Genomic DNA, 12,769 nt, shown 5'->3' on the forward strand with positions numbered 1-12,769 from the left:
ATGTCCAGCCTGGCCTTGGGCACTGCCAGGGATCCAGGGGCAGCCCCAGCTGCTCTGGCAATTCCAGCCCAGCCCCTCCCCACCCTCCCAGCCAGCAATTCCCAATTCCCAATCTCCCATCCAGCCCTGCCCTCTGGCACTGGGAAGCCTTTCCCTGCCTCCTGTCCCTCCAGGCCTTGTCCCCAGTCCCTCTCCAGCTCTCCTGGAGCCCCTTGAGGCCCTGGAAGCAAATTGGAACTTTGTCAATCCTGCCCCTTTTATCCCTGATTTAGGACAGAAAACACTCGACTTTTCCCAGGAGAGAATCCACCAGAAATCCAATGGGAAGAATCCACCAGAGATTCTAGTGGGAAGCCATTCCCTGTGTCCTGTCCCTCAAGCCCTTATCCCAAATCTTTCTCCACCTTTCTTGCGGCTCCTTCAGGTCCTGGAAGGCCACAATGAGGTCACTCTTGGTCTCCTCTCCAGGCTGAACATTCCCAGCTCTCCCAGCCTTTCCTCCCAGCAGAGCTGCTCCATCCCTTGGATCATCCTGGTTGCTCTGGACTCACTCAGCAGCTCCAGGTCCTTCCTCTACATCCAATTCTGGTCTATTCCTACAGAAATGTTAAATATATTAATAAATCATTGGGATTTTTGTTATAAAACACACAACCCCCATTTCCAACCACGTCCTATAAAAGACCTGCTTTATAATCTATAAAACGTTTCCAGATGTTTCTTGGGAGATGCAGGGCTGGAAATTGGAGAAATTCCACTCAGTTTTCCTGAGCCTAGGAATGATGGATCAGAGGCAAAGGTGGAGACAGAGAATAAAAAAACCCCAAAATTAATTGTCTGGTCCAAATCTTCATTGGAGTCTCCTCCTCAGGCAGGAGACAAATCCTAGGAAGGAACTTTTCCTCACAGGAAAACACGCCCTCAATGATTTCAAAAAATACAAGGAAAGGGAAGAAGCTGGGATGATTTGGAAGCTGGAATGGCTCTGCCTTTGCACTGCACATCCCTGAGGGAGTAAAATCATTTATACGATGTCTCCATCCCATCTTGGAAATGGCTCTGGCTAAAATCATCCTGGATTTGGTGGCATCTTAAACAGGTGATGATTTAGCACCATTCCACATCTGCGAAGGGGAGATTCCCACTTCCCACCTGGACTGGGATATCCTGGATCATCCCCAGGGCAACGGTGCAGCCCCGTCCCCATCCAGACCCAATCCAGAGGCTGGACAAGGGGAAACAGCCTCGAGTTGCTCCAGGGGTGGTCAAGGTGGGAATTTTGGGAAGAGTTTCTTCACTGGAAGAGTGGTTAAACATTGGAATAGGATGTCCAGGGAAGCGGTGGAGTCTCCATCCCTGGAAATGTTGAAAAAAAGGAGGAAAAATGACACTTTGGATAAGGTTTCTTGGGCATGGGGGGACTTGGTCAAGTTGATGATCTTGGAGTTTTTTCCAGGTATTTTCCAGCTTAATAATTCCAAGATTCCAAGGTGGTGAAGATCCAAAAATACCTTGATAAATTCTGTCATCCAACCTGATTTATCATTTCCTCCTCTTGTTTTCTGGGGTGCCAATCCTACCCCAGGACCAATGAAAGGTTATTCCTTCTCCATCCCGGGTTTTTGTGGGATAACATCCCTGTGGTGCGAATCCAGCAGTGGCCACAAACCCAATGGAAACCCAGCAGAGCCATGATGATTATTTTTTATGATTATTTATTTATCAGTGCCGGTACTGGGAGAGAGAAACTCATTATTTGCTCATCTTAAAATGCAAATTGGAGAGGCCAAACCAGCAGGTGAAGCTTCTGCTCGGGGCCACGTGGTGGAAATAAATTCCGGGAATTTTCTCCATGACAAATCCCACAATAAAAACCAGGATTTGATCATCACCACGAGGAGCAGCTGTTGGGCTCAAAGCAAACCAGCATCTTGTCATTTCTCCGGATAGCTCCAGAACTTTCCTTTTTTCCATTTTCTAATCCTTAAAACATGAATGTACTTAGGCTAAAAAACTTCATTAAACATTAATAGGGAGCCTGTTTTAACTCCAGCCCCGTTTGTTTCCCAAAGATAATTGTGGAAGAGAATGAACTGTGCTCCCTTGGCAGATTTGCTGGATATTTTTCCAAAACTAATAGTGGAATTATGAAAGGAAAGAGGAGGGAAAAAGTAAATTAAATCAAATTGCCAAAGCCTTGGGGAAGAGCTGATGCAAATGAGTTCAACGCAGAGAAGTCACAAACAACTCCAGTTTTTCTTCCGAGCATCTGGGAAGTCACAATCCTATAAAAACAACAGAAAACCCGACAGAAAAACGAGCTCTTAACTCCGGTTGGGGCTTTTATCAGCCCTTCCCTTTGCCATTAAAGTTATTACCTGCAAAAGTGGGATTCAGGAATGAGCAGCCCGAGTTAATTTTCTCCTCCTGTCACTGGGGATCATCAGCCCCTGGATAGATGGGAATTGTGGGGTTTAAAGACTCTTTTGACCTTAAAGGCAGGGGAAAGTTGCATTTAAAAGCTATTTATGAGGCTAAAGTAGCTTGTGAGTAAATAAAGCAAGGCGAGAAGAGAGAAGGGCCTGAATACAAATTTCTGTTCAAGTCGTCAAACAGAGCTGCCACAGGGAGGTGAAATTGTTCCCTGGATTTGGAGCATTAAATGGAAGCAGCAAGGAAAACAAAGGAGGGAATGCTATTCCAAGCCAGAGATGAGTTTTGGGTGTTCAAACATTCCAAGGATTTATGAGCAAGGGGAGAAAATGATAGAAAAATTGTCCATGATCTGGTCACAGCTTCCATGAGAAAGGGAATGAAATATCAGGAGTCTGGAGGTTGTTGATAGCTGGGAGGGAGACAGCAACCCGTGGAGAACCTGAGGATAAAATGTTCTTGGAAAGAGAGTGGAAAAGGAGAGCTCCTTTTGAAAAGGGAAAGGGAAAGGGAAAGGGAAAGGGAAAGGGAAAGGAAAAGGAAAAGGAAAAGGAAAAGGAAAAGCAAGGGAAAGGAAAAAAGAATGGAAAAGGAGCTGGAGTGGACTCTCTGAAGATTCTTCTCTTCAGAGTTTCTTTATTTTAATGTGTCACGTAAAACAGCTCTTGACAAGGACACAAAACTTCCCTGTGCCAGCCTGGAATGGGAGGATCTCAGGAATTCTTCCCTCTCAGGGGTTAAAAACTGAGCTGAGTTCTTTAGAGAGCCAGAATGCCCTGGCATTCCCTGGTTTGCATCCCGTTGGGAACACATTTCCCATGCGTGTTCCTGGCTCTAGAGAGCTGTGCTGACAAGAGCTCTGGCCAGGTTATCCTTATTTTCCAGCAGTGATGAAGTTTTCCAAAGGCAAATGGCAGCAGGAAGTGGGGTCTGTGCACATGCCTGGCCTTGGTTATATTTTATTTATTTGGTGTTCTGCTGGAATCAAAAGGAGTTTGAAACTGCGCATCTGAATTATTTAAGACCGGTTTCATCAGAGTTAAGGCAGAACAGGCTGCTCTGGCTGGGGGCAACTGGTTCATTCTGGGCTTACTGGGACAGCAAAACCACCACAGGAATGGAGAGCAAAGATCCAGAGATGAGAATTTGTGGTGAAGCCGCTGCTGGGGTAGGGAGTTCATGGAATCATGGGATATCCCGAGTTGGAAGGATCCCACAAGGATCATCCAGCCCAACAATCCCACCCCGTGCATGCCTGGAGCGGTGTCCAAGCGCTCCTGGAGCTCTGGCAGCCTCGGGAATGTGCCCGCCCACAAGAGAGGTCCCCACTGAGCACGGAGTCACCAGCTCAGCTCTGTGCCTGCAGTGTTGGTGCCTCGTGCACTTTATTCAAACCAAGTCCCAGAATTCCAGACTGGTTTGGGACAGAAGAGACCTTCCAGACCATCTCATTCCACCCCTGCCATGGGACTCCTTCCACTAGACCAGGTCGCTCCAAGCCCTGTCCGAGTTAAAGCAAGGCTTGTATTGGTTTTATTCAGTGTTGATCCAGGGGATCCCTTAACAAAACTTGGGTTAGTCCTGTCTCTAGGACAGGTCCTAAACAAGAACCTGGGTTAGTCCTGTATCTAGGACTGGTCCTAAACAAGAACCTGGGTTAGTCCTGTCTCTAGGAGAGGTCCTAAAGAAGAACCTGCATTAGTCAACCTGCATTAGTCTTGTCTAAGACAGGTCCTAAACAAGAACCTGGCTTAGTCCTTCCTCCAAGCCAGGTGCTAAACAAGAACCTGGGTTTAACATGTTTAGTGTTAAGGAAGTGCAAAGAAGAAACCACTCAAGCTCCTGCAAGAGGAGGAGACTGGGTTAGTCCTGTCTCTAGGACGGGTCCTAAACAAGAGCTTGGGTTAATCTTGTCTCTAGGAGAGGTCCTAAACAAGAACCTGGCTTAGTCCTGCCTTTAGGCCAGGTCCTAAACAACAACCTTTGTTAATCTTGCCCCTAGGCCTGGTTTCCCCACTCTAACCCCCTCCCACCCTCCCTGTGTCTCCGCAGACCCCCCGGCCGTGGAGCCAGCATTCCTGGAGCTGCGCCAGGGCCAGGGCCGTGGTGTCACCATGAGCTGCCGCGTGCTCCGGGCCTACCCCACGCGGGTGCTGAGCTATGAGTGGCGCCTGGGCAGCAAACTGCTGCGCACGGGGCAGTTCGACCTGCAGGACTCCACCGAGTTCACCGTGAGCAGCCTCTCCCGCGACTCCTACGGCATCTACAACTGCAACATCATCAACGAGGCGGGCGCCGGCCGCTGCAGCTTCCTCGTCACAGGTAGGAGGAGTGGATTTCCATTCAACTTCTTAAAATGGCTTTTTTAGTGTTTTTTGAAGGAATTGTAGGCAGTTTGTTCAACTTTCCAAGAGGAGCTGAAGTTTCTCTTCAAAACTCTGCTCATGGAGCATTTGGGTTTGGTTGGGTGAGGCTTGATGGGCCTCGATCAACAAAGAGGAGATTCCCAGACTTTGAGAGTTTGAAATGTCTGGGTTGGGAGTAGGAGAAGGAGATAAATGGACATTACCAAACGTCAGCCCCTGGCAGGGACTGGAGCAGCTGTGGTGGGAAAAGATGGATAGGAGAGGCAAAAAATGGGAACCAAATTGTCATCGAAGGGATCGATAACCAAGAGGAGATCCAGTACTAAGAACGGGGTCATTTGGGACCAAGGAATGAGAAGGTTTTGGGGGGTTTTATGTATAAATATGGGAAAAGTTTGGTAAAGAATTGTGTGGCTGGAATGATTTCCACTGCACATCCTGGGACGTGTGGATGGAATGATTTCCATGGCACATCCTGGCCAGAATAAAGTAATTCCAGATTCTCCAAGGCCTTAAAGGTGATGCTGGAGAGTTTCCTTTATTCCTGAGTTTCGGTGACAGTGGGGTCTTGGAGGACCTCTTGGATAACTCAACTCCTCCTTTGGTTGCCAAAAAGATCCCAAGATTTGGAGAAGTTGATCCATCTTGAATCATGCCCAAGTTGAATCATCTTGAGGAGTCTTGTTGGGATTGTGGTTGGCGAAAAGAAGGAGATTCAGCTGGTTTGAAGATCAGGATTTCTCAGTGGAAAATGAAAATATTCCTTCTCCATGGGCACCTGGCAGGGTGGATTTGAGGGAAACCTGAGGGATTCACCAGGCAGCAAAATTCCACTGTTTGAAGTGGTCAATAAAGTTGGATTTCCTCTTCTCTCCAGCTTGGAGAGCAGGGTGGGCACATCACAGGCTCCGACAACTTCCAGCTCCTCGGGAACAGAGGGATCTTGGGATTTGCTTCTTTTCTCCAGCAGCAAAGGACTTTTACACAAGATCCCAGGCTGGGGGAGGCTGTGCAGCCCCCAGGATCCTCCCGTGGGGTGTAATTAATGTGCGGATGGAGCCAATCTTGATGTGGCTTTTATCTTTGGGATCTTGGAGCTGAAAAACTTGGATCTTTGAAACTGGGGGGTCGGAAGTCTTGATTTTAACTCTATTGGAAATTAATGACATTAGTCAGGAAGGCTCTGCTGCCTGATCCTGCGAGACCCGGTGCCTGCAGCAGATGTGTCCAAGCCGAGGTCTTCAGATTCCCGGAATCCCATCACGTTTTAGGTTCCACATCCCTCTGGTTTTCCAGGCTGTGGTGGGTGAAGAATTCCCGGTTCCGCTGCACCAGCTGGGAGTGGGCTCAGTGGGGACTCTTGGAGGCAAAAAAGCGCACCCTCAGCCTCTCTGAAGAGTCCTAAAATGTCTCCAAACCCACACTGGATGGGGTTTGGAGCCAGCTGGGATAGTGGGAGGTGTCCCTGCCTATGGAAGGGGTTGGAATGAGGTGATCTTGAAGGTCCCTTCCAAGCCAAAAAGGTCTGGGATTCCTGTCAGAGGAATTCCTGTTTCAGCTCAAAATTCCCCCAAAAGCTGCTTGGAAAGGAATGATGGGAAAAAAAGCCAACCAAGAAGAAATTTCAGGGTGTTTAAAGGAGGAATTCCATAGAAGGAAAGATGCCCCATTGTTGGTAGGGTTTTATCCCAGTTTGACTCCAGTTAGAATCACCTGGACACAGGGGTTTCCTTCTGGGATTGCTGCCAGCCTGGCAGCTCCCAGGATTCTGTCACATCCCAGGAAAATGAGCATTATTATCATCATCTCTGCCACCAGAAGGAGAGGGAAGGATTTCATGGAAGAGCTGCAGATCCCCTCTCAGGGACCCTGCTCTGATAACAGGACAGACTCTCCAGATGCATCTCTCTTGCAACAAAAGGAAACCATTTTTTCCAGCTCCCCAGTTGGTTTTTTCCTCAGTAAAACTTGGTTTAGCAGGAAAAAATGTGGGTCTGCTTTCAGGTGGAGACTTTTTCCTTGCTTGGACTTATCTATCCCTGGAAGTGTCCAAGGCCAGGTTGGACACTGGGGCTTGTAGCACCCTGGGATAGTGGAAGGTTGATGAATACTGGAATGTGATGAACTTTAGGGTCCCTTCCAACCCAAACCATCCCATGATGGGAATGGCATCCCCTCGGCAGGAATCTCACACGGCACAAACATGGTGGGAATACAGCAAATCCTGCAATTCCTGATGGTTCTGCTGCTTCCAAATGAGATCCAGCCTTTGGCTCACACCATTCAGAGCCTGCTGGAGGTGTTTTCACAGCCACCAACTTCTCCAAATCTTGGGAGTTTAATCCCAAAGGCAGCTCTGAAGGAAACCAGAAAAACTGTTTGGCCTCAAATGAGTAAATTTGGTTCAATTTATCCATCAGGATTTGGACCCCAGACTGTGGGAATTTATTCCAAGGCAATTATTTTGCCACAATTGGGGCAGTTGGGAGTGGTTTGAGCAAACTACAAAACTGAAAATGAGTCCTAAAATGATTTTATGATGTTTTCCATCTCCCAGCCCTCCCTGTGCTCATTTAGGGTTCATCCCATGGTGTTCATTTATGTCGGATTAAGGATGCTGTAAGTAAGACTTGGACTTTTCTTAGTATTTTACGGTTAAACCTGAGTTTATTTAGAAAATAAATGCCCTGACACTCTTCTCAGAGCAGCAGCTCTGCTGTGCTCCTGATTCCCAGCAGCACAGATGGAGTCAAAGCCCTGGGGAACTGAAAATGATGAAAAAAATGATGAAATGGTTAAAAAGGAGGCTTGGATTTCACTGGGAATGTGAATAGAGAGAAGAAATTGGGCACTTCCTAGACATGACCGGGAAAAAAAAGCGCCATAAATAACTCCAAGGCAGGAATGTGGCAGTTGTGTGGAGCTTTTGTTTTGGGGAGAGTAATGGGTTGTTGTAACCCATTTTAAGCTGGGTTTATTCCTGGTTTTTCATGCAGGAAAACAGAAACGTGCTGGACTGGGGCTGCAGAAAACCACTGGTGTGCTCAGAGAAAGCTTTTCAGTGCAGCATTTAAGGCTCGAAAGATTTATTCTGACCCCAGAGCCTGCAAAACCTCCTTTTTTTTGTCCTGTATATTTGGAGCCAGATTGGAGGAGATGAAAGCCAAATAAATCACACTTGGAAGAGGGGTTAATTTATAGCATCTGGGCCAACGTGAGGCAGATGTAACCTGCCAGTCTCTTCGACATAAATATGAAGTGACAAGGCAAATTGTGTTGGTGGGGAAGCAGAGCTGAGTTCATGCTCCTCACAGCTTCACCGCCTCGATGTTTTATTCAGGGCTTGATAGGGCCAGATCATATCCAGAGAGCAACAAAACGTGGCAGTGGCTCCATAAAACCCTGCCAGGGCTGGGAGCAAATAAATCAAAACAGATCCATGAATGGCAGAGAGGCCGAGGAGTCTCCCCGAGGGAGGGTTTGGATGCTGCAGAAGGAGGGGGATGAGCACAGGACAAAGCTTCTCCCTCCCTGGAGCAGCTGCTGAGGTCCCAGAGGTTCCTCCAGGACACACCTGAGCCCTGCCTGGGTCACGGCCTGGCCTGGCCAGCTGGGGACACTTCTGGAACAGCTTTTTCACAGTGGCTTGGGTTCCTCAAGGCAGGGTCTGTTGATCTCCATGTTTTCCAGGTTCCCAGCGGGCAAAGGAGGGGTGAGGGATGAAGTGAGATTTGTTTCTTTTTCTTCTTCTTCTTTTTCTTCTTTTTCTTCTTCTTTTTCTTCTTCTTCTTCTTCTTCTTCTTCTTCTTCTTCTTCTTCTTCTTCTTCTTCTTCTTCTTCGTCTTCTTCGTTGTTGTCTTCTTCTTCTTCTTTTCCTCCTCCTCCTCCTCCTCCTCCTCCTCTTTCTCCTCCTCTTTCTCCTCTTTCTCCTCCTCTTTGTCCTCCTTCTCCTTCTCCTTCTCCTTCTCCTCCTTCTCCTCCTCCTCCTCCTCCCTCCTCTTTCCACGTCCTCTTCCACACTATTATGAATATTATTATTATTATTGTTGTTATTATTAGTATTATTCTGCATCATTAACAAGTGACAGGACAAAAGGGAATGGCCTCAAATTGCACCAGGGAAGATTAAAGTTGGATATTAGGGGAAAATTCTTCATGGAAAGGGCTGGGAAACACTGCCCAGGGCAGTGGTGGAGTCACAATCCCTGGAATTGTCCAAAACCCATGGATGTGGCCCTTGAGGCCGTGGAATAGTGGTGAACGTGGCAGGGGTGGTTTGACAGCCAGATTTGATGATCCTAAAGGTCTTTTCCAACCTGAACAATTCCATGATTCTCTGTGCCCCTCGGGAGCTGTTTAGGATTAGGATTACCTAGAACTGAGTTTACCTGACAAGCCTTGGTTTAACATTTCTCTTCAGCAATTCAGAAGTTTGGGAAGATTGACCCCCCTTGAGATGGAATTTGCTCTGCTGGGGTTGCCCTGGGCTGAATTTGTCCCCAAAATTGTGTCCAAAGAGGGATTTTTAAGGAACAGAGGCAAAATTTTGTTCCCTATCCGTAAAATTCTTTAATCGGGGCTGGATACACATCCATGTGGGATTCCTTCCTTAATTTCCACCGGGAATCTCTGTCCACAGTGGATGGGGCTGGCTTGGCAGGGCTATAGATTTAATATTAGAATTCAATATTTCCATTATTCATCACAGCCCTGGGTAGGGCTAAACAAAACTCTAATGGAATTCCATGGATTTAATTCCTTTTATCAACCAACTTCTGATCCCACCAGTGAGGGAAGACAGTTTGGAATATTAATTCCGTGTTGTTCTGGCCTGTGGAATTTTTCTGCCGTGGGATATTGCATTAATTAATGAGCTCATCTTTAATTATTTACTTTGTCTTACATCACCCTGGCAGTGCTTCCGGCCAAGTGCAACATCAAGCCAATCAAGGGCTAATTAGGGAGGCTTTAATTGTTAGTTCGTGATCTGAGCTTTCTCTTTTCTTGGAGCTCTCGGAAGCTTTTTGGAGCTGGTGATGCTGAATTGAGAGCCGAGCAAACCTGACAATCCAAACACTCCTTCCTTGCCAATCCCTCCGGAAGGGATTATCCCCATCCATGGCAGCATTCCAGTTGTGCCAGGAATAATTGAGGTTGGAAAAGACCTCTAGGATGATCCAGTTCAACCAGCACCCACCACTTGGATTATTTTTCCCGTGGGAGGAAAGTTTTTGCTCCCAACGACTCGAGCAGCGTTTCCCTACCGAGGGTGGCATTTAACCAATTGCCATAAAAACCAGTTCTCTTCAGAATTTTGGGATATTTATCCTAGATGCTTCCAGCCGTGATGAACAGGGAAAGATATTTAATGGAACCCTTTTATTTAGAAGATAACTCCTGGATTTCACTGGGGATGTGCTGTGTGAGGATATTCCCATTCTTTGGGAAGTTCTCCTTGTGCCAGCAGGACTTTGTCTCACTGGAAGTGGTTAATTAATCTATTTTCATGGAATTATGGAATATCCAGAGTGGGAAGGGACCCACAAGGATCACAAATCCAACCCCTGGCCCTGCCCAGACACCCCAACAACCCCACCCTGGGCATCCCTGGGAGCGGTGTCCAAGCACTCCTGGAGCTCTGGCAGCCTTGGGAATGTGCCCATTCCCTGGGAAGCTGTTCCAGTGTTCCACAGGGTAAATCTTTCCGTGGAATTACTGCTCCAGGTCACATCTGGTGGGTCAAACTAAAGAAATATTCAAAGATAAATTTATTTAGACTGGGATGATCCAGTCCAACCAACACCCACCACTAAACCATGGGACACTCAGGTACCTCACTCTGCCTGAGGATTTCACATCTCCTGCCTTCCCTTCCCCCAGGAAACTGGGATTTGAGGAGATGGACACTGGATCATCCCTTCTGATGATCCCAGAATCCACCTCTGGAAGGAGCTCTTTGGAAACTCGTTCAGGAATTTCTGCCCCAGTGTTTGTTCTGTGCCCTTGGCACTGCTCCTGGTGGCGGAACACCGTAGTTCCCACTCAGGATATTCCATGTCCGTGGTCCTCAGCATGGAGCTGGAATCATTTCCAAATTCTCACTGGAACGGGATCCCCAGAGAAGCTGTGGCTGCCCCTGGATCCCTGGAAGTGTCCAAGGCCAGGTTGGACAGGGCTTGGAGCAGCCTGGGACAGTGGGAGGTGTCCTTGCCCATGGCAGGGGTGGAATGGGATGAGTTTGGTCTCTTCCAACCCAAACCATTCTGGGATTCTTGGTGTGTCCCAATTCATTTTACGCTCATTCCCCAAAAAATCTGAATATTCCTTGGAACACCACATCCAGCATCCCTGGGATGCCTCCCCCCACCCCAAAAGACACCTGCTGCCGGAAGTTTGACGGGAAGTGGAAAAAATCATCCAAGACCAAAGGTCCCCTGTGCTGTCACTGGTGGGGGTTTTACAACTCATCCCTCTTACCTTAGAGGGGATGAATCATTCTTCTAGGGGTGTTAATTTCTCTGTGTGGGTATGACAGAGTGCCTGGACACCCAGCTAAGATTCAGACTCCCACTTTGGGATGTCTTCGGTGAGATCAGATAAATCCCCTTGTAAAACTCTGGAGGATTAATCAAATATGAGCCCTATCCACCAGGTTTTTTGTGCCTGGTTTTGGAGGATTGGGATGAGGAGGAGCTTTTCCTTGGCAGCAGATTCTGCCCTGCCCTAAAAACTTTACCAGGGCAGCTTAAGCCACAGGTGGGCAAATGGGACAGACAATTCCCACTGGGAAACAGGAATTTTTCATGGATTTCCTGCCCCAACGCCCAGCAAAGGCAGTGGGCTCTGAGCCAGCGAAAGCCTTCTTGGCAATTATTCCAGAGTCTGGAAATTTGGGATGTTTACTTCATCAGACTAGCAGGCCGTGCCAAATTTTTGGGAAGGGGACAAGGTGGGATTGCTGGATCTCAATCCTGCTTTTCCTGTCAGCAGCAAGGAGAGGAAAATGAAATTAATTCGTTCCACACCAAGGCTGGAGGATGGAATTTGGGATGGAAGGAGAGGGTGGCTGAGGTTTTCCCTCTGCTGCAGATTTCTGAATCCTGACTGCAAGCCTGCCCCGGGGGGAGAAAGAAAATAAAGGGATTTCACCCCAAAAAGTCATTGCTGGATGTGATCCAGAATCCCAGACTGGTCTGGGTTGGAAGAGACCTTAAATCCCATTTTGTTCCACCCCTTTCCATGAGCAGGGACACCTCCCACTATCCCAGGCTTCTCCGAGCCCCATCCAACACTTGGGCACTTCCAGGGGCAGCCACAGGGATGGGGCATTCCTTGGAAATCTGCATTTCAGTCCATTCCTGGTTGGAATTTTGTCCCGTTTCTCCCTCAAAAATGACTCTTTGTGGGATGTGAGGGAATTGTGGGCTGGCTCTGGAGTGGTTGGAGCAGCCACGAGCTGTTGGATTTTTCGGGAAGTGGGGAGCCCACAGCTGGGAGGGGACAGGGATAAGGAGGAGGAATGCCAAGAGGGGAGAGCTGCAGCTTCCTGGGAAGTCCTGAGAAGCTTGGGAAGCCTTGGGGGGGCCTGGCTGGACCTGGGATCCATGGATGGAACCTGGGTGGGCATGGACACCTCCAGGTGTGGAGGCAGAGCTGTGGGAATGCTTGGGAATGCTCTGGAGCCTGGCCAGGGGCTGGAGTCGATCTGGAGGCTGCTCCTGTTCCTTGTGTTGCTCCAAAGATTCCACGGAACTCTCCTGGCTGCATTTCCCTGTGCTCTGATCCTGTTTTCCCAGGAGTTTCCCCATCTCGCCCCTCCTCAGAGGCCTCAGCTCCCTCCCTGTGCCTGTGGTGACACGTCATCATTTATTATTTACAGTTCCAGGATATCCCATCCCTTTCCCTGCCCATCCTTCAGGAACCAGGTGTTCGGCACTCCCTGACAAGTGACACCCCTTCCCCCTTCCTCC

The 12,769-nt window shown here is 48.2% G+C and overlaps 1 protein-coding gene across 1 annotated transcript in view; it reads left to right on the forward strand.

Moving 5' to 3' along the window:
- Positions 1-12,769, forward strand: part of MDGA2 (MAM domain containing glycosylphosphatidylinositol anchor 2) — a gene marked incomplete at its 5' end in the record, with an annotated part of 153,079 nt that overhangs the window by 93,887 nt on the left and 46,423 nt on the right. Inside the window, one exon of the mRNA XM_017738811.1 lies at positions 4,486-4,755. Within this exon, the coding sequence (XP_017594300.1) occupies positions 4,486-4,755 (270 nt within the window). The remainder of the gene's footprint in view (positions 1-4,485; positions 4,756-12,769) is intronic.

This window comes from Corvus brachyrhynchos, unplaced genomic scaffold, assembly GCF_000691975.1.
Source record: "Corvus brachyrhynchos isolate BGI_N302 unplaced genomic scaffold, ASM69197v1 scaffold245, whole genome shotgun sequence".
In the NCBI taxonomy this organism is placed as follows: Eukaryota; Metazoa; Chordata; class Aves; order Passeriformes; family Corvidae; genus Corvus; species Corvus brachyrhynchos.